Raw genomic sequence first — 20,514 nt, 5'->3', positions numbered from 1 at the left:
TCCTGTGTTACACGTCATCCCCAATCTCTACAACAATGCGAGATTACAGGGAGTTCCCTGGAATATCACACTGCTGTAGAGATTGTGGGTGTTATATAACAATATGCTAAGTAAGTAAGTAAGCAAGTTGCATGAAAACAGTCCCTGGTTCAATCCCTCACTTCTCCAGTCAGAAGGATCATGGAGCAGATGATAGAAAGGATCTCTTTCTGAAAACTCACAAACCCACTGCTAGTCAGATAAGACCAGAGGTAACCAATCCCCTAGGTATTTTGTTTCATCAACCTCAGCTCATGATGCTAGATAGAGGTCCAGGATGATGGGAATTTTAGTCAAACTTCATCAAGAGGATTCCACATTAGCTACTCCTGTATTAGACTACAGTAGACGAGATGGACAAATCACCTGACCTAGTTTAAGGCAGCTCCATATATTCATATATTCATACACAGAATCAGGTTTTCTGTCAGTGACAGAGTTGAGGGGAAAAAAATGCAGAATTATTTTTACTTTGAGGTTAATTTAAAGCCAGTCAACGTTTTAGGTGTGTAAGACAGACCATAGTAAAAAATCTCTCTCTCTCCTGAGTTCAAGAAAAATACAGTCATTATAAAATCCAGTATCCATTGCTCTTAGCCAACACAAATAGTAGAGCTTTGTTCTTTGAAGTTTCTCATTACCGTATTTTATTAGGAAGGCTTTGCTTTCTTTGGGTGTACCCTTGTGCTCACAGTCACAATCGAGGGTGCTGCCACCCACATTTAAGCTCACTGAATACAAAGTAGCTGTGTGTACCCCCCCTTTCCCTAGGGTCTGGTATGATTTCAGGCTGGATGAGGACTATGTGTTGAGATTCCTGCACTGTGGAAGGGGTCAGACTAGATGCCCACCAGGTTCCCTTCCAAATCTACAATTCTATGCATTTATGATTTTCATTGCATGATATACCAATGTAGTATATACAACAAAGCTTAGAACTTTAAGAAGATCCCAAATTTAGGGTGATTAATAAGTACACAGCAGTCACTAAAAATAAAAATCAGAACAATATTTTCCTCTTTGTCATTCTCTTCATTGCCTTTTTCACCTCTGTGTTCCTCAAGGTATAAATGATGGGGTTTAGCATTGGTGTTATAACAGTGTAAAAAAGGGAGAGGAATTTATCTCGTTCTAAAGAATAACTGGATTTGGGCTGCAAGTACATAAAGCTGGCTGTGCCATAGAAAAGTGTCACCATGATGAGGTGTGAAGAACAGGTGGAGAACAACTTCTGCCTACCTGTAGCTGAAGGCACCCTTAATATGGTGCCAAGGATGCAGGCATAGGATATGAGTATGAAGACAAAAGGTATCAGAGTGATGATCAAACTGCTCACTAGCATCACTGCTTCATTCAGAGATGTATCAGCACAGGCTAGCTTCAAAACTGGTGGGAAGTCACAGAAGAAATGGTTGATCTCGTTAGAGCCACAGTATGGCAAGCTGAATGCCCAGCTTGTATTCACCAGCGGAAGAAGAATGCCACACAGCCATGAAGCCAAAGTTAGGCGTACACAAACACCTTTGGACATCAAAACCATATAGTGCAAGGGGAGGCATATTGCAAGGTACCGGTCGTAAGACATCACAGCCAAGAGGAAGCACTCTACTGTTCCTAGGAATAAAAGAAAATACATCTGGAGAGCACAGCCGCTGAACGAGATGGACTTGTCTCTTGAAACAAGGTCATGCAGCATCTTGGGGAGGGTGACAGTGGTGTAGCAAATCTCCAGGAGTGATAGCACTCTCAGAAAAAAATACATCGGGGAATGAAGGCTTGTGTCTGCACAAGTGATGGCAATGATGAAAGAGTTCCCAGTTACAGTGACCACGTAGACAGCAGAAAGTAGAAGAAGCATGGGAATCTGCACCTCCAAATGGCTGGGAAATCCAAGGAACATGAAATAGCTGGTAGAAGTTGCATTCATTCTTGCGGTATCACCAGAGTACTCTCATCTGAAGAGAAAAACAACAACAACATTTCTTGACATTTCTGTCCCTGTAAGGAGGGGCTCTGCATTATGTAAAACAATAGTAAGAAAATGAAGGAATTGAAGATTAATTACATCAGTGACATTTTACTGGGGCTTAAGTCTGTAGGCCTGTTCAGCCACCTTTGTCCATTTGCACTCAGTCAGTTCTGCACACAAATAATTGCATGCACACAGTACACATACAAAACATACTAAAAAAGAAAATTCAAGTGAGCGACTGTTTTTTAATCTTTAACTGTTGTGATTTGGCCCTATGACCTTGGAGTGAGGGGTGGGTACTAAGTCAAAATGAAACAACAATCACAAGTTTGTTTTTAAATGCACACTTTAAAAAAATATCATAAGGGTACTGGATGCTTCTCTGTCTCCCGTTCTCTCTGATGCACACACAAACACATTTTAGTTAAGTAGACTGACCTTTAACAACTCTCCCATTTCCTACCTTGTGCAAATGTTTTTCAGGTCAGCCTATGCCTTGACTCTATAACTAAACCTATCCCCCCTCATCTTCTTTCTTACATGTCTTGCTTTAAAATTCCAGGACCAAATCTCACTTCTTCAGATGTGCTCCTCAGTTATTTCTTTTTCCCAGCATCTCCAGCAAGGGCCAGGAATGATCCCTGTCTGTAACACTGCCTGAAGCCACTGCTCTTTTTCTTTCTTTGGCAATCACTCATAGTCGAGTAAGTTAGTCTTCCATAAACATGGTTTTAACGATGAGTCTGTAAGTGTCTGTGGAGGCCAATTCTGGACCCACACATCCTTCAACAGTGGGGACATTGGTTTCCAGGCAGGAGTTGATCACAGTGTGGATTTGCCAAGTGCCTTCCTCCCCCAGGGTCTCTGGAGGGACTGGAAAGAAAGTAATGATACAGAGACATATAGTTTATAAAGCGTGTTCTCCTTCATGGAGAGCACGTGTTGCAGTGGGGTCTGCTGACCCTCTGTTACCAGGCAGGGTCTCTAAAGATGGCCTGGGGCAGTGATTGGTTCACTGGGTTGCTGGGGTAAAAGTTATGTTGCAATTTTGGTGGGAGGGGTAAAATGTTTAAATACTCTGCACGCAGCCTGGAGCTTTCTCTTTGCTGCGTGCAACAGATCACCCGCCCACCCGCCCTTGAGTAAGGGGTTGTTGCATTGACCTTGCTATGCCTGTCATGGGGTCGTCTGCCGTTGGGGCAGGGGCCTGGTAGGAATTTTGTCCATCTGGCTGATTGGCTGGGCCATTTGGTTTTTGACTACTGCGTAGCAAATCGTCACAACTTGTAAGGTTGCGGTTAGGCATTGGTTATAAATTGGTGGAGGAGGGGTTAGGATAGGCTGGTCCTGCCCCTCCATGGTTGCTGCGGAAAGGGAATTCCGTTAAAGGAATCCTGGGGCTTGCCATCTTTTCGTCCAATCCCTGGAATGGGACTAGGTCCGGCAAGCCTTCGGGGAGCATGCGGATGAGAATTGAGGGTCTGTGACTCAGCTCCATTTCTCCCCGACTTGCTTTCGGTGGTGCCCGGAAGTCAGTTCTGTCCCCAGGCGGGGGGACAGATAGTCTTAACCAATGCCTAAACAACCACTCACGGTTTTGTATTTAAATAAAGTTGTGGCCAAAATTATGCCAAAAACCTTAAACAAAAATTAAGTGTGCGTTGTGAGTTATTTGGGGGGTGGCTTGGGGACCTCGACACGCAACTCTCACACATCAGCACACATCAGACAATAACAGTATTCTATCTTAGGCTGCTACTCTCAGTACTCTTTTTTTGAAGCTTTGTCTTACTGGCCACAAAGGGAGAAATTGTCTATTCACTCACCTTAGTTCCTCAGCAGTCTTCTTAAAATGGTTGCCAGTGCCAATAACTCCACAACAAAAACGAATTTTAGAAGTCCCACTTCAAAGAATTTCAGGGCTTGCTCTGAGTAAAATAACCCCCCTTTCTCACTATAGGCTCACAGCCCCTAATGGTGGTTGTTCCGTGCTTCAACTCTGCTGAGTATGTGCAAGAATATTATTCCACTGGAATTCTTAAAAGGACATACACCAATGCGTTACAGTTTTACCTTGCAGAACATAGTTCATAAGATGGCTCTGATCCATCTTTAATAAACCCAACTTTCGCTTTTTTTGAGGATAACTTTACCTTTCTAAGCTGTCCTTAGACTACTCAGATAACACCAGCTAAAAGCAGAACACTGCTTTTGTTCTGCTCCACCATAAAGATTCAACCTAAATCTCCTACAGTTGCACCAGAGGAATTCTAAGTGTAATTCTCCTAGGATTTACAGTATAAACAACTAGTTAATTGTTGTGGCTTTTTGCAATTTAGCTCCACATTGAATTGTGGATATGAATGAATGTATTTTAATATCACATTCACACCATAAATTTAAAGCACTCTTAGGTCCCATCAGCACTATACATGTAAAGCACTTTAAGTAGGCATGGTTTCACTGAAAGAATTATGGCAATTATAATTTGTTAAGAGTACTGAGCAGAGACACCAACCTGGGCCCTAGGTTGTGGGTGCCCAGCGGCGTGCACGACATAATGAGATATGATGACATCGTGTTATGGCACGCATGCCACATCAGTGCCTGGGAGCACCAGAAGTCATGTCTGAGGCCCCACAAAGCCTTGGACTCAACCTCTGAGGCCTTGGACACCACCCCCAAGGCCCTGCAAGATGTCAGATGCAACTTTCAGTGGTTCATAAGGTCTTGAAGGTCACATTGGAGGCCCTGCAAGACCACGGACGCCACCTCCGAGGTCCCACGAGACCTTGGAACGTGACTTCAAGTGCTTTACGAGGGCCTGGAAATTGTTTCTAAGGCTCCATGAAGCAGAATGGCAGAATGATTTAAAAATAAATTCCTCAATGTTTGCAGCTCTGTGGGAGAAAGGGGGTTTCCTAGTAACTCTCAGCATCCTTGACAAAGTACGGTTTCCAGTACGGTTGTAATTCTGAACTGTCTTCTTCTCTGGAAGGGTCAGGCTGGGGAGGCAGTCTCCACCATTCCTCCTCTGCCCAGTCGCTGACAACACCCAAACCTACAAGTGTTCCTTAGGACACCTAAGAGAACTCCATGCAAAATTGTTAACGTGCAGGTAATAACTGGGAGAGATCCAATATTGATTGCTACTTCAGCATACGTAAATGGATGGATGTGCAGATATCGTCTTGAATCACAAGTAACCTTAAATCCTCAGGACACACCAAAATAATTGTACTGTGATTTCCAAAGAAATTCAGGGCAGAGTGTATGTCTCATGTGAATCTCCTCCCAGCAAATCCTTACAAGTTATCCCTCTGTGTATTATTCATGTGCTAAACAAATCCCAAGCAAGGGACATTATTTTATATAAAGCATTTGCTTTCTCTGTTTCACATGCAACAGAAAACATTGCTGTTTGGCAGGGACACTATCTTCTAAGAGCATGGATTAACAGTAATTTATACTCTCTAATATTCAATACAACAATAGAAAGTGGAGGGAAGAGGGAAAGAAATAAGACCCATAGTAATCCATTTTAAACAAACACACAACTTGAGGTTAAATGAAAATTAGAGTTAAAATACTGTGCTAAAAAATGAGAACTACATAGTCTAAAGTGTACCAATTTCCATGTATGGGATCAGGAATGTTTATGGGCTGTAGGTACCAGTTGCTGTATTTCTAAGACACTTGATGCTTTAAGGAGAGGAATGGCAAGTAATGGCTAATTAGCCATAGATTACTTATCATTGGGTCTCAGAATGTCAGTGAGAACTATGGCTTTTGGAAAATTCTGATTAAAAATAATAATTGAAAGTTTCTGATGTTCATTTAATTATCCCATGACTGGAAGAGAAATCAGGTTAGAGAATACATTCAGTATTTGCTATTCTTGTTTTCAATCCTCAAGTGATATGTAATTAATGACGCCCTCACATTTGCATTGTATTTCCTTTGCATTTGAATGAATGGCATTTGTATTGGTCAGAGGGAATATAAAGATTAGTACAGCTTTGGCTAAACAATCACATCCAGGCTATGTCCACAGCAGCACCCCTTTATGGCTTCCAACATATACAAAAATACAATTAAACATTAAGAATTAAACAACTTCTTTATACAGTTTTGCCTTCAGATGGCTTGTAGGTCAGATAACTCCATACCCTCCAATATTTCTCCAATGCAAATAGGGACATCCTAAGGAAAAGTGGGATATTCCGGGATCAAAGCAGAAACCAGGATGGCTACTGTAAATCCAGGACTGTCCCTGGAAAATAGGGACACTTGGAGGGTCTGTGAAAAGTATGTCTCAGCAATATAATTTTTGGCTGACATCTAAAGATAAGAGGCCATTCCAAAGCCTGGACATCATCAACAAGAGGGCCCCCTTCCTCGTGGTCAACAGCAGCATCTCATATGGAGGTGAAACTTAGAGCAGAGAGTCCTCTGAAGACTGAAGCACACAGAGAAATACATGTGAATAAAGGTGGGTCCTTTAGCTATCCAGCTCCCAAAGCATTCAGAGCTTTAAATGTTTAAATAATAAATATTTAAATGCATAGCACTTTGAACTGGGGTGGAAATTGTTCAGGAAACAGCAAATCATTATAATGTTGGTATTATATGTCAGTATAAAGATGGTAGCCTCAATCCAACAGAAAATAATGGGCATTTATAGAGCAAACTGGAACAGGTCTACTCAGAAGCATGTTCCACTGAATTAAATGGGGCTTACTCTCAAGTAGGCTGCTACAGGAGATGGCAGCCTCATGGTATCTCTAAACCTGTGTTGGACCATAGCTAATTGATGACCATGATAATCTTTCTTTTAGATATAATGAAAGAAAGCAATCAGACCACTTTGCCGAAGGAATTTATCTTAATGGGGCTTACAGACAACGCTACAATCAAAGTTGCACTTTTTGCTGTGTTCAATGTGATTTACATAACAGCTGTGATTGGCAACCTGCTCATAGTCGTCTTGGTCAAAGCAGATTCTCGCCTTCACACACCGATGTATTTCTTCTTATCTAACTTCTCCATCTTGGAGGTTTGCTACACTTCAACAGTGGTGCCCCAGATGCTATCTCACCTTCTGGCTGAGAAAAAGAGCATCCCACTGATCCAGTGTGCTGTGCAACTGTATTTCTTTCTTTCATTTGGCATTACAGAATGTTTTCTTCTCACCGTCATGTCATATGACCGTCATGTTGCCATTTGCTTTCCACTGCACTATAGCCTCATGATGACCAAGCGGATCTGTATTGCAATGGCTACTACTTCATGGGTGGGTGGTTTCTTCTTTTCTGCCATCAACACTGCATTCACTTTGAAACAATCCTTTGGAGACCATAACAAGATAGACCATTTTCTCTGTGAAATGCCAGCCTTAGTCAGTATAGCTTATGGAGGGACACACCAAGCCAAGATGTGCATGTTTATTTCCTGTGTGTTCACCTTGATATTACCTCTTTTGTTAATACTTGTGTCTTATACTCGCATACTCTACACCATCCTTGGTAGCCATTTTGGTATGGGGACGCGAAAGGCCATCTCCACTTGCTCCTCACACTTGACTGTGGTCACACTCTTTTTTGGATCCGTCCTTTCAATATACCTGAGACCAAAATCCAGTGCATCCAAGGAGCATGTCAAAATAGCATCTGTGTTTTACATAGTCATCACCCCTGCACTCAACCCCTTCATATACAGTCTGAGAAATAAAGATGTGGTGCAAGCCCTGAAGAAATTGATGCATGAAAGCAGAGAGATTAACAAATCAGGTGGATGGGAAGGATGCTGGTAGAGGCTCTGCACATCTCTAGGATGGAGGGATCTTGTATTTGTTACAAATCTTATTCTCTGCTGGGAGGTATACACTACTGAGGTATACAATCTAAGGCCTGGGGACCGGATGCAGCCCAATCGTCTTCTCAATCTGGCCTGTGGACGGTCCAGGAATCAGCATGTTTTTACATGAATAGAATGCATCCTTTTATTTAAAATGCATCTCTGGGTTATTTGTGGGGCCTGTCTGGTGTTTTTACATGAGTAGAATGTGTGCTTTTATTTAAAATGCATCTCTGGGTTATTTGTGGGGCATAGGAATTTGTTCATTCCCTCCCCCCAAAAAAATATAGTCTGGCCCCCCACAAGGTATGAGGGATGGTGGACCCACCCACGGCTGAAAAAGGTGCTGACTCCTGCACTACTGGAAGAAATTTCATGCTTATTGAGTGCAGAGTCTTGAAGATCTGTCACATACATAATGCTCAGGTATTAAACTGTGAAAAAGTGCAAATATTTGATTAATCCAGAATCCGAAGTAAAATAATTTTTTAATTTTTATTTTAAGGAATGCTGAAGAGAATAGTCAAGTAAAAGACAAAGGGAGGTTGGAAATAGGGTGAATGTCAAAGTGACTTTAAATTATGCAGTTCTAACTATAATTCCATCTATTCCATTATCCCATTTTTTTACTCACCATGATCTCTGGCACAGTTTTAAACCCGGCCCACCCCTTCTTCCAATTCAATATGTGACCTTCCTCTGTGTAACCCACCCCTCCAAACCCAAAGGAAGTGGCTAATGTAGCACCATTTTTAAATGTATCCTGGGGGAATCCAGGAAATTACAGGCTGATGAACATTTATTCCAGGAGAAGTGGTGGAAAGTAAAGATCAAATGATTTAAACATGTATAAGAATGTCTTGTTGAAGAAGACTTGCCCTCTGTTTGAGCCTGTCCATAGAACATAGGTACCCACTCCGTGGGTTGGAGTGACTGAAGAGACAATGTGTACTTCAAAAACTTTTCAACAATGTCCTTCAGCACAAGCTCCTGAATACGTTTGTTTGTCCTGAGATATGAGAAGAGGTCCTCTTGTGTAATTGATTAAAGAACAGAAAACAGAAAATAGAAATAAATGTGAAATTCTCACAATGGAGGAATGTAAGAAATGGGGTACCCAAAGGGTTGGGGAGGATTTTCAGTCTGATGCAAGTTGTCCTCATTTGCTCTGCTCATAACATTATGCAAACCATAACACAGCCAATCCTTGAAATTTGCACTTATCCAACTTCCTCCCTCCCCCAAAAAAGTGTATACAAAAAAAAAGTATATTAGGGGAAGGTGTCCATAGTCTCAAACTGTGCTATAAAGGGCCACATTGCCATTGCATTGCTGAACCTGAATAGGTCTGTGTCTGGTCAATTTCTGGATGGCTAACTGGTTGAGAGCTACATGCATGTTACCTTACTTTACCAGATGAAAGAAAAGTGGGTATAAATCTAATAAAATATATAAAGTTTTAAAGGTATATATTAGTGGGAAAAACACACACAAAAGGAATTATATTCTAAGACTTTGCTTGCTGGGCTGTGTATATCAGACAAAATTGCATATGAATATGTGTATTGTAGGATAAACATGCACTAAAATTGTGACAAAGTTTCATAAACACACACACACACACACACACACACCAGAAACTGAAGTGGAAACATGGTGAACTGTACTTAAGACAGGTAAAATGAGAAACTCAGAGAAACTGAAATAGACATAGTTGCCCATCACTGTTGGCCACTGTGAGAGCAGGAAGTATTTGGTCTGTCCCAGCAGGGCCCATATTACATTATTTTAAGCAGTGCTCATGCTCCCCTTTCTCTATGCACCCGTCTGGATTTTGGGATTGAAGTAACATTCTTTCAAAGGGAAAGTGAATTGGGGCAACTGCAATGTACCCCCAACCCAGAAAACACTGTTCTGAGGCACTTTTTTGAAATCCGAAGAATGCAAAATGGTTGTTGCATTAAAAATAGCTGCTTTCTTTCCCACTCAGGGAAATATATACATAATATATATACACAAAGAACATACATAATTTATTTGTATGCTGCCTTTCCATAGTTTAAACTATGCTGAAGGTGGCTTACAGCATGAAAAAAATATATAATCACAACGTAACAACAGTAGTCATTGACAATAAATCAAAACATCAAAAAATACACAACCAATTTGAACAATATCCACATAAATAGTATTAAGATCTTATATAAAGATACAAAACATTAATATCAGTAACAGCACCCCCACCCGCCAGAACAAACCCCCTGTCCAAGATTCTGTTCAGCAGCCTCAGCTTTTGTAGCTGGAGTCAGTCAGGGCCCTGCCCTCCCAAGCCTGGTGGACAAATGCCTTCAGGATAGGGAACAGGTCCTCCAGGACTCACTTGTACACGGTGGAACAAAAACTGGACATGCACTGGCCTGTGCCCCTGTTAGTGTACAGGTGTTCACATGACATCTTCCTCTTCCCAGAGTTGACCTGGACCTTTTCCCCTTGAAATGCAGAGGTTTTCAATCCTAGGAAAGTCTGAACTGGGGGAAAAACCCACATTTAAAATAAGAATTTTCCAGGGGAACACTGAGAGGAAGTCCAAATCTGACAGTAGACCCAAAGCTTTAAAAGGTGTCCCACTGTGGTGTATTTTGCTTTTGCTTTTTTTAAGAGGGGGCAAATCTGATATTAATAATGCAGTTCTGATTTGTTTTCAGAAGTAAATCACACTGAGTTTAATGGTTCTTACTCCCATGTTAATGCACTGATGAATCAGCAAATCAAACTGGTAGGTGGGGGATTTCACAAAACTACCCCCTAACCCAAACATTTTCATGGGTTTTTTGGGTGCGTGGGTGGTTGAAATATATTAATTGGCCTGAGAGGGTTTCTACGGCAAATCTCAGAACTCCAAGGTGCCTAAGGGTGCTGACCTAACCTTAACCTACTTGGTAAATTATTCCACATACCTACATTAATGTGATCACATTGACCTATTTATATAACTCCTAACACTATATGAGTTTGCCAATTCTCAGGTCACTGCAGAGCAGGTGAAAACTGGGCAGGGATGGAGAGAGAGAGAGAGAGAGAGAGAGAGAGAGAGAGAGAGAGAGAGAGATGGAGATGGATCAGCAGTTTGAATGGGCCAAAAAGAATTTGTTCAGTGTAGAGCCAGAGGATGCCATTTGAACCACAGGCATCATAATGTCTTGCATTGGTGCAGGTGACCAACTTATCTCTGAGAGAACTAGACTCTAAGGCTTAGCACTTTCAAGTTAACCCAAAATGGAGATGTTCAATAACTCGGCTAAGCTAGTTACATACGGTCCAGATAACTATCTGGTTCTTCCTTCTAGAGTGTCATTTGCCATGCAAGCTCAATAGATTGCACACAGTATTTTGTAGTATACAGACTGACACTACAGTGATGAACATGCAAAGTACAGAATCAGCTTCAAGCTGATAACAACAACATGCTATGAATACATGTTTCTATTTACAAAATTTATTCTTCAACACCCAATTTGTGTTACCAGGGCCATTAAACAAAATGCAGCATTAACAATATATATCAGGAAACATACACAATGCATCTCTTGTTATATTGTGAAACCATCAACTTCTTCTATGGAAGAGATTAAGTATATTATTGCAAAATTCAGAACAGGCACACTTGTTGAGGCAATTGGGTCAATTTTCTGTTGTCAATAGTTTTTTTGTTTTTTTTTAAGCTCGGAATTGAAGTTAGGTTCCCTTAAGAAAGTCCTTGGAAGGGATGCTTCTGATTCCTTCCTTACTGCAGTAGCCACATGTGACACATTAAACACCTTATTTGGAAGGTCATGGGGCTGTCCTGAACAATGCAGGATGGTGGGCAGGGGTCTAGAAACTGATTCTGATATTGGTCCATCTATCTCAGTGTGGTCTAGAGCTGTACAAGAGCTGTATTCAGATGCCACTTTATTGCACCTTCCCAGCATTTACTGACTTTTTAATTTTCACATTATATATTTCACACAACACAAGAAGCACTTCTGGAAATCTAGTGAAATGTTAGTGCACACTTCCTTGTTAATTGTTTCCAGGGGGGGAATGCTTGTAGCCCAGAAGAAGAAGAAGAAGAAGAAGAAGAAGAAGAAGAAGAAGAAGAAGAAGAAGAAGAAGGTGGTGAGGGGGAGGAGAAGGAGAAGGAGGAGAAGTAGTAGTTTTGATTTAATATCAAGCTTTATCACTACCCTAAGGAGTCCCAAAGTGGCTAACAATCTCCTTCCCTAAGGAGTCCCAAAGTGGCTAACAATCTCCTTTCCCTTCCTCCCCCACAACAAACACTCTGTGAGGTGAGTGAGGCTGAGAGACATTAGAGAAGTGTGACTAGCCCAAGGTTACCCAGCAGCTGCATGCGGAGGAGCGGGGAAGTGAACCCAGTTCACCAGATTACGAGTCCACTGCTCTTAACCACTACACCACACTGGCATTGACTCAGAAAATCATGACAGCTTTGCATTGCAATTTCATATGACAAAATTTGGGACACTATTCTGCCCTCCCCCCGGCCATTTAAAATATAGTGCAACATGGTGGGATAGTAATCAAAAAGTCACAGTTCTGGAATGTAACAGTTATAGCTGTATGAAAGGGATGCTAGAAAGTGGGACAAAACAACAAAAACTCATGCAATAAACCCCACTTTTGAATGCAGGCTAGCAGTAGATCTCCAGGGTTTCAGGCAAGAATCTATTCCAGCCTTAACTGGACTGAACATGGGACCTTTTACATTGTTTTCCATCCATTCCAGAAAGCACATTGCGTAGGAAGATTTCTAAGTCAGAGAGACCTTTGTGGGAGATCTTTCTGGTGGTTACAGCAGTAGAGGACCTCACATAATCCTCCCTCAAACAATTTTTTTCAATAAAACCTTTTCTAATCTCTACTTATTATTATTATTTGTACCCATTCCTCTGACTGGGTTGTCCTAGCCAGTCTGTTAGGTGAGATCCAGGCAGGGTTAGATGAATTAGTTTCCCTTTTAAATCAATGGGATTTAGATTAAAGCATAATTAACCTAATCCCATTATTTTTAAAGGGAAAACAGTTCAGCTAAATCATTCTGGATCCAAGCTAATGTTTTCAGAAGTTAGAAGTTACAAGTTCCTACCTATTGTGGAGCTCCCATAATGTGTTGGTTCATTTTTATCACCCAAAAGGCTTTCTATTCCAGATTCTTTTAAAGGCACGTTTTACCTCTTTATTCCTCAAGCTGTATATGAGGGGGTTCAAAATGGGACCTATAACAGTATAGAAAAGAGAGAGATATTTGCCAGTGTTTGGTGAGTAAGTGGAATTGGGTTTCAAATATGTAATACAAGCAGAACCATAGAACAAGGTCACCACAATCAGGTGTGAAGAGCAGGTGGAAAAGGTCTTCCTCCGACCTTCAGAGGATGAGATCTTCAAAATAGTGGTTATAATGCCAGTGTAAGACATCAAGATCAGGATAAAAGGCAAAGTCCCAAAAATCATAGCCCCCACAAAGAGTCCAATTTCAACCCTAGAAGTGTCCCCACAAGCCAATTTCAGCAAAGGAGGGATGTCACAAAAGAAGTGGTTGATCACATTGGAGCCACAGTAGGAGACAGTAAACACCCTACTGGTGTGACCAAAGGACATCAGAAACCCACTTAACCAACACACCACAGCTAAAGTAGTATAAACGTTTTGGCTCATCAAGACGTGGTAGTGTAAGGGCTTACAAATGGCAACATATCGATCATAGGCCATTGTGGCCAAAAGGAAACATTCTGACCCACCAAGGAAGAATACAAAGTAGGTCTGCACAGCACATCCAATGAATGAGATGGATTTATTTCCAGAAAGGAGGTTTGCCAGCATCTTAGGGACATTGACTGATGTGTAGCAGATCTCCAGGAAAGACAGGTTTCTTAGGAAGAAATACATGGGGGTGTGCAGGGCAGGATCAGCCAACGTCAGAAGAATGATGAGAAGGTTTCCTACAAGAGTGATGATATAGAGTGCCAGGAAAGTGGAGAATAATGCACTTTGCAGGTTTGGATCATCAGAAAGACCCAGGAGGATGAATTTAGCTGGTGCTGTACTGTTTTGTAGAATGTATTCTTTTTTGTTCTGCATCCTGGAAAGAGAACATAAATAACTGATGAAGATAGAGTAAGATTGTTCAGCTATACACAATCTTTTAATATAGATTATATGTGGGATTATTTGTTCAAGGACTGCCAGGCTGTATAATAATCATTTTCTTTATTAAACATAGCAAGAGCTAACCTTTGGTAGAATTGTTCCTAAATAACATTATTAAAAGGCATCAGACTGGAAAAATAAACATTGTCCAAGAAATTATTTAGTATCATTCATGAGAAGAAATGTACAAAGTGTGTTCCTTCAGAGTGAAACATGCCAAAGTCTTCAAAAGAAAATAATCTGGTACTTACTAAAGCCCTGGAAGGTCACAGCCAGTTCTGTTCCTGACACCCTAGTTGCACTAGAGATTTCTCATGCACGGTTATAGAAGGTATACACTGCTTTCAGTGTATTTGCCTCTTCACCATGTTTTATTCTGCCAGATTCTTCCCTCTGGGAGCTGTGCTCCAAGACAGATCACAAAGAGTAACTCACTGATCAGGCAGATGCATTAATGTTGCTATTCAGTTATCCATTGTGATATTTCTTTTAAAATATCTTTAAAGCCCTTCATCCTTTGTTGTGTGGGGCATATGACCGTGCAGACTTAGAATTATAGAATTGTAGAGTTGGAAGGGACGTAAGGGTCATCAAGTCCAAGCCCCTGCATGGGGTGTGTGTGGTGTTTGAGGAGGGCTAATACCTCTTTTGGTTCAGACATGATTCTTCTGGGGTAGTTTGTTCCCCTTTGGTCCCCACCCTCCACTCTGCTGTTTCCTGTGGCTCCCAGAAGCTGTCTTCTGGGTCAACTTCTGCAGTTAAGCTGGTGCCAAACGTATTGCTGTTTTCCTCTAAACCACATCAGTGAGGTTGAGGGGGGGGGGGGCAGCCCAGAACTTCCATTCATTTTTGCCAGTTCAGTGGTTTAATTGTTCTCTGAGACAAAATGATGCCAACAAATATACTGTAATGGGTAAACACTTTCTTGACCATATTGTATAACCTGCTGCAAACAGGGTTTCATGCTGAGTTCCCCATCATTTTCCAGTCACAAATCTGAGATTGTGTCCTTGGTTTCTTCCTCCCCCCCCCCCACCCTGCAAACAGCAAGCAAGAGCTTTCTCCATGAAAACCCACTCTTCCAGGCAGAATAAGAGCAAATGTCAATTTGGGTTCTCTGAGGTTTGACATTTGCTCCAATTCACCTTTAAAGAGTGTGTTTTTATGAGAAAGCTCTGGAGGTGGTGGTTTGGATGTATTCAGAAAAGAAGCTTTAAATTGCAGACAATGTCTGGAAAGCGTGGAGAAAAGGTAAGTGTGGATGATGCTTTACCTTGCCACAAACTGTACAAAGAAATCTGTATGAATGCTCAATAAACAGATAATTTAGAACTGACTTTACTAGCAAGCTGGACCACTGAAATTCTTTTTTTTTCCCCAAGAGAGAGATGTGCTTGATGATAGATGATGATAGACAGATAGATGATAGATGATAGAAAGATGAGAGGAAGAGAGAGAGAGAGAGAGAGAGAGAGAGAGAGAGAGAGAGAGAAGAAAAATATTTTACATTTGCCTTTGAAAGGGCTACAGGGGTGATTTTCATGAATGACTGAGACTAGGCCACGAAATTAAAAGACGCCTGCTTCTTGGGAGAAGGGCAATGACAGGCCTAGACAGCATCTTGAGAAGTAGAGACATCACCTTGCCAACAAAGGTTTGTATAGTTAAAGCTATGGTTTTCCCAGTAGTGATGTATGGAAGTGAGAGCTGGACCATAAAGAAGGCTGATCGCCGAAGAATTGATGCTTTTGAATTATGGTGCTGGAGGAGACTCTTGAGAGTCCCATGGACTGCAAGAAGATCAAACCTCTCCATACTGAAGGAAATCAACCCTGAGTGCTCACTGGAAGGACAGATTGTGAAGCTGAGGCTCCAGTACTTTGGCCACCTCATGAGAAGAGAAGACTCCCTGGAAAAGACCCTGATGTTGGGAAAGATGGAGGGCACAAGGAGAAGGGGACGGCAGAGGACGAGATGGTTGGATAGTGTTTTCGAGGTTACCAGCATGAGTTTGACCAAACTGCGGGAGGCAGTGGAGGACAGAGGTGCCTGGCGTTCTCTGGTCCATGGGGTCACGAAGAGTCGGACACGACTAAACGACTAAACAACAACAAGGCTTGGTTTCACCAATAAAAGTTGTAGTTGGCAGCATGTGGCATACAGAGTACAGTGGTAAAAGGTACAGTGGTAGGAGTGGGGTGAACCTTTGTCCCTTTCTTTCCACTGCTGTCAGTCTGGCTGTAGGCCACTTAAGCCAAAACTAGCAAGTAAGTCCTCCCCCCAACTGCTTAACATGCTCTGCCCCGAAATGGGTGGTTTCAGAAGATCCAAGGCAGGTAATGAGAAGGAGAGACACAGAGAGCACCTAGCCTTCCTGGATCTTCTGTGACCCCAATTTAGCTTTCTCCTCCATGGCAGACTCCAATCTCATCTCATCACATGTAGCATGACTCCAAAATGTTGTAGACACACAAGTGAAAAAAGCCCTTTGGGTCTGGCAACAATACACACAATAATCCAGACAGTTATATGGATGAAGTTTATTAAGAGCTAAGCGGAAAGTAAGAGGGCAAATGGAAGACAGAAAGTTGCTTCAACAAGATTAAAGAATAAAAAACCCACCCACAGGTTATCTGATGCCTGCCTATCATAGTATTATAGAATCGTAGAGTTGGAAGGGACACTGAGGGTTAACTGGTTCAACCACCTGTAGTACCTATCTTACTGCAGCTACTTACAATCAGCCTTTGGGTCTCATTCTATGCAAAGTAGCAGCACTGATTGCAGACCCTCCAATATTTCTCCAATGAAAAGAGGGTCATCTTCTTCTATTATTATTTATTATTATTAGTATCTTTAGTGTTGTTGCTGCTGCTGCACTGCTGCTGCTATCGTTTTAAATCCCCTGCCCACTCTGGGTGGCTTCCAACATATATAAAAACTGAATAAAATGTTTAAAAACTCCCCTGTACACGGCAACATTCAGATATCTTCTAAAGGCTCTATAGTTACTTATCTAATTGGCTCGGGGGTTGCCTAACTCCATACCTCCAACATTTCTCCAATGCAAATAGGGACATCCTAAGGAAAAGCAGGACATTCTGGGATCAAATCAGAAACCGAGACAGCTTCTGTAAATCCAGGACTATCCCTGTCAAAAAGGGAAATGTGGAGGGTCCATGATGGTCAAGTAATATGAGGGATGTTGAGAGACAATGGGCTATATGGCAGCAGTTCACTTCCAAGAGGTTTGATCCTGGTAGGTTTTGGATGATATCTGGCACTGTCCAGACAATCACAAGGCAGTCAGTAGCCAGGGGAATGTCAATCACTGCTAATTTAGTCTCAGCAAATTTTGGAAGTTAATGCAGGGAAAAGGTGGGTTTGTGGTTCTTTTAACTGGCTGATTAAGACAAATGGAAAGATCTCTGGAACAGAAGTATGCTAATTATTGCATTGTGTGATCATGCAACAAAATGTGATTGTAGCCCTGCATATAATTCTTTCTTGCCATTTAAAATCTAGTGCAGCATGGTGGGAACGGATTTTTTTAAAAAAACATAAAACAAAAAAACCCCAGTTCTGGAATGCAGCTGCTATTGCAGTGCAAAATGAATGTTCTAAATTGGGACAGAAGCACTAGCATCATAATCAGAAAAACACATGCAATAAACCCCACATCTGAATGCAGCTTGGCAGAAGCTCCCCAGAGTTTCAGAAAAAAATCTTCCCCAGCCCTGCCTGGACTGAACATGGGACCTTTTGCATACAAAGCATGCAGTTTACCCTTTGGCTCCGATGGTATTGGATGAAGGGACAGGAAACTTTCTGTCAGAGAATGACTTTCATATTAAGTTATATTAGGTTCCAAGCTTAATGGAGGATGATTCCCACTTCCCCCAATAGTTTCCATCCATTCTCCAACACAAATTGTTTAGGATGAATACTCAACCCTCTCAGAGATATCTTTTGAGGGATTTCTGGTGATTTCACAAGGAGGGAACCACAATCTTTACTAACACAAATTTATTTACTATAAATTATCCAACTGTTTGAGCTGTTAGGTATATAAAGGCAAGGTTAGATGACGAAAATTGCCATTTAAATCAAGGGTCATATATTAAATCACAATTAACTTAATCCCATTAATTTTAAGGGGACCACAGTTCTCCTAAAAGATTCTGGATCCAAGCTAATGCATTCAGATATTAGTAGGTACAAGTCCCTACCTATTTTGGAACTCCCACGATACGTCAGTTAATTTTTATCACCCAAAAGGTCTTCTACCCCAGATTCTTTTAAAGGAATGTTTTACCTCTTTATTCCTCAAGCTGTATATGAGGGGGTTCAAAATGGGACCGATAATAGTATAGAAGAGTGTTAGATATTTGTCAGTGTTTGGTGAGTAAGTGGAATTGGGCTTCAAATATGTAATACAACCAGAACCATAGAACAAGGTCACCACAATGAGGTGTGAGGAACAGGTGGAGAAGGTCTTCTTCCGACCTTCAGAGGATGAGATCTTCAAAATGGTTGTTATAATGCCAGCATAAGACATCAAGATCAGGATAAAAGGAAAAGTCACAAAAATCATAGCCACAACAAAGACTGCAATCTCAACCCTTGAGGTGTCCCCACAAGCCAATTTCAGCAAAGGAGGGATGTCACAAAAGAAGTGGTTGATCACATTGGAGCCACAGTAGGAGACAGTAAACACCATACTGGTGTGTCCAAAGGACATCAGAAACCCACTTAGCCAAGATGCCACAGCTAAAGTAATAGAAACTTTTTGGCTCATCAGGACGTGGTAGTGTAAGGGCTTACAAATGGCAACATATCGATCATAGGCCATTGAGGCTAAGAGGAAACATTCTGACCCACCAAGGAAGAATACAAAGTAGGTCTGCAGAGCACATCCAATGAAGGAGATGGATTTATTTCCAGAAAGGAGGTTTGCCAGCATCTTAGGGACATTGACTGATGTGTAGCAGACTTCCAGAAAAGACAGGTTTCTTAGGAAGAAATACATGGGGGTGTGCAGGGCAGGATCAGCCAACGTCAGAAGAATGATGAGAAGGTTTCCTGCCAGAGTGATGATATAGAGTACCAGGAAAGTGCAGAACAATGACTTTGCAGGTTTGGATCATCAGAAAGACCCAGGAGGATGAATTTAGCTGGTGCTGTACTGTTTTGTAGAATGTATTCTTTTCTGTTCTGCATCCTGGAAAAAGAACATACAGAACTGATGAAGTTAGAGTAAGATTGTTCGGCTATACACAATCTTTTCATATAGGTTATATGTGGAACTCTGTTCAAGGACTGTCAGGCTGATCAGGGAATGATCCAATGGCACATACTGCAGTGTTTAACTTCATTGGAATCAATAGGACTTAGAGGTGATCTTATAATAAAAATTCTAAATTATACCTACAGCTTCTGTGTCTTGTTCATATGGGGAGGTATAGTTTTAATAATCATTAAAGAGATTTTGCTGAACTTTCCATCTATATAATCATCATTTTCTTTATTAAACATAGCAAGAGCTAACCTTTGGTAGAATTGTTCCTAAATAACATTATTAAAAGGCATCAAACTTGAAAAATAAACATTGTCCAAGAAATAATTCAGTATCATTCATGAGAAGGAATGTACAAAGTGTGTTCCTTAAGAGTGAAACATGCCAAAGGCTTCAAAAGAAAACAATCTGGTACTTACTGAACACTTGAAGGTCACAGCCAGCTCTCTGTTCCTGATGCCTTAGTTGCACTAGAGATTTCTCAGCCACAGTTATAGAAAGTATACACTGCTTTCAGTGTATTTGCCTCTTCACCATGTTTTATTCTGCCAGATTTTTCCCTCTGGGAGCTGTGCTCCAAGACAGATCACAATGAATAACTCACTGATCAGGCAGATTCATTAATGTAGCTATTCAGCTATGCACTGTGGTGCTTCTTTTAAAATAATTTTAAAGTTCTTGATCCTTTGTTCTGTGGGGCATATGATCGTGCAGACATAGAATTATAGAACTGTAGAGTTGGAAATGACGTAAGGGTCATCAAGTCCAACCCCCTGCATGGGGTGTGTGGGGTGTTTGGGGAGGGATAGTACCTCTGTTGGTACAGACATGATTCTTCTGGGGTAGTTTGGTCCGCTTTGGTCCCCACCCTCCACCTAGCTGTTGCCTGTGGCTCCCAGATGCTGTCTTTTGGGACAACTCCTGCAGCTAAGCTGGTGTCAAATGTATTGCTGTTTCATCCCGACTACATCAGTGAGGTTGAGAAAGGGGTCTTGTCATCTGGGTAGCCCAGAACATCCAATCATTTCTGCCAATTCAATGGTTTGATTGTCCTCTGAAACTGATTCCAACAAATACACTGTAATGGGAAAACACTTTCTTGACCACATTGAATAACCACCTGCAAACAAACAATAATTAATGC

At 41.4% G+C, this 20,514-nt stretch overlaps 2 protein-coding genes and 1 pseudogene across 3 annotated transcripts in view; 1 reads left to right on the top strand and 2 right to left on the bottom strand.

Moving 5' to 3' along the window:
- The window catches only part of LOC310830553 (olfactory receptor 2AP1-like), a gene marked incomplete at both ends in the record, with an annotated part of 456,446 nt that overhangs the window by 38,244 nt on the left and 397,688 nt on the right, over positions 1–20,514 (top strand). The gene's annotated exons all lie outside the window — the stretch shown is intronic.
- Positions 1,040–19,294, bottom strand: LOC310830857 (olfactory receptor 5A2-like; annotated as a pseudogene). The gene is made up of 2 exons: positions 18,346–19,294; positions 1,040–1,967 (listed from the first exon to the last, which is right to left on the bottom strand). The product of its transcript is annotated as an olfactory receptor 5A2-like (transcript).
- LOC310829617 (olfactory receptor 10A2-like) lies at positions 13,052–14,005 on the bottom strand (the record flags this gene model as incomplete). The annotated part of the gene is made up of 1 exon (XM_083708323.1): positions 13,052–14,005. The coding sequence occupies one exon, from the start codon at positions 14,003–14,005 to the stop codon at positions 13,052–13,054; it is 954 nt and encodes a 317-aa protein (XP_083564449.1).

Source organism: Podarcis gaigeae (genome assembly GCF_964106915.1).
Source record: "Podarcis gaigeae genome assembly, chromosome: 13".
NCBI lineage: Eukaryota > Metazoa > Chordata > Lepidosauria > Squamata > Lacertidae > Podarcis > Podarcis gaigeae.
Note: the sequence above shows the minus strand (reverse complement) of the source record. Positions and strands in the feature narration are given on the sequence as shown.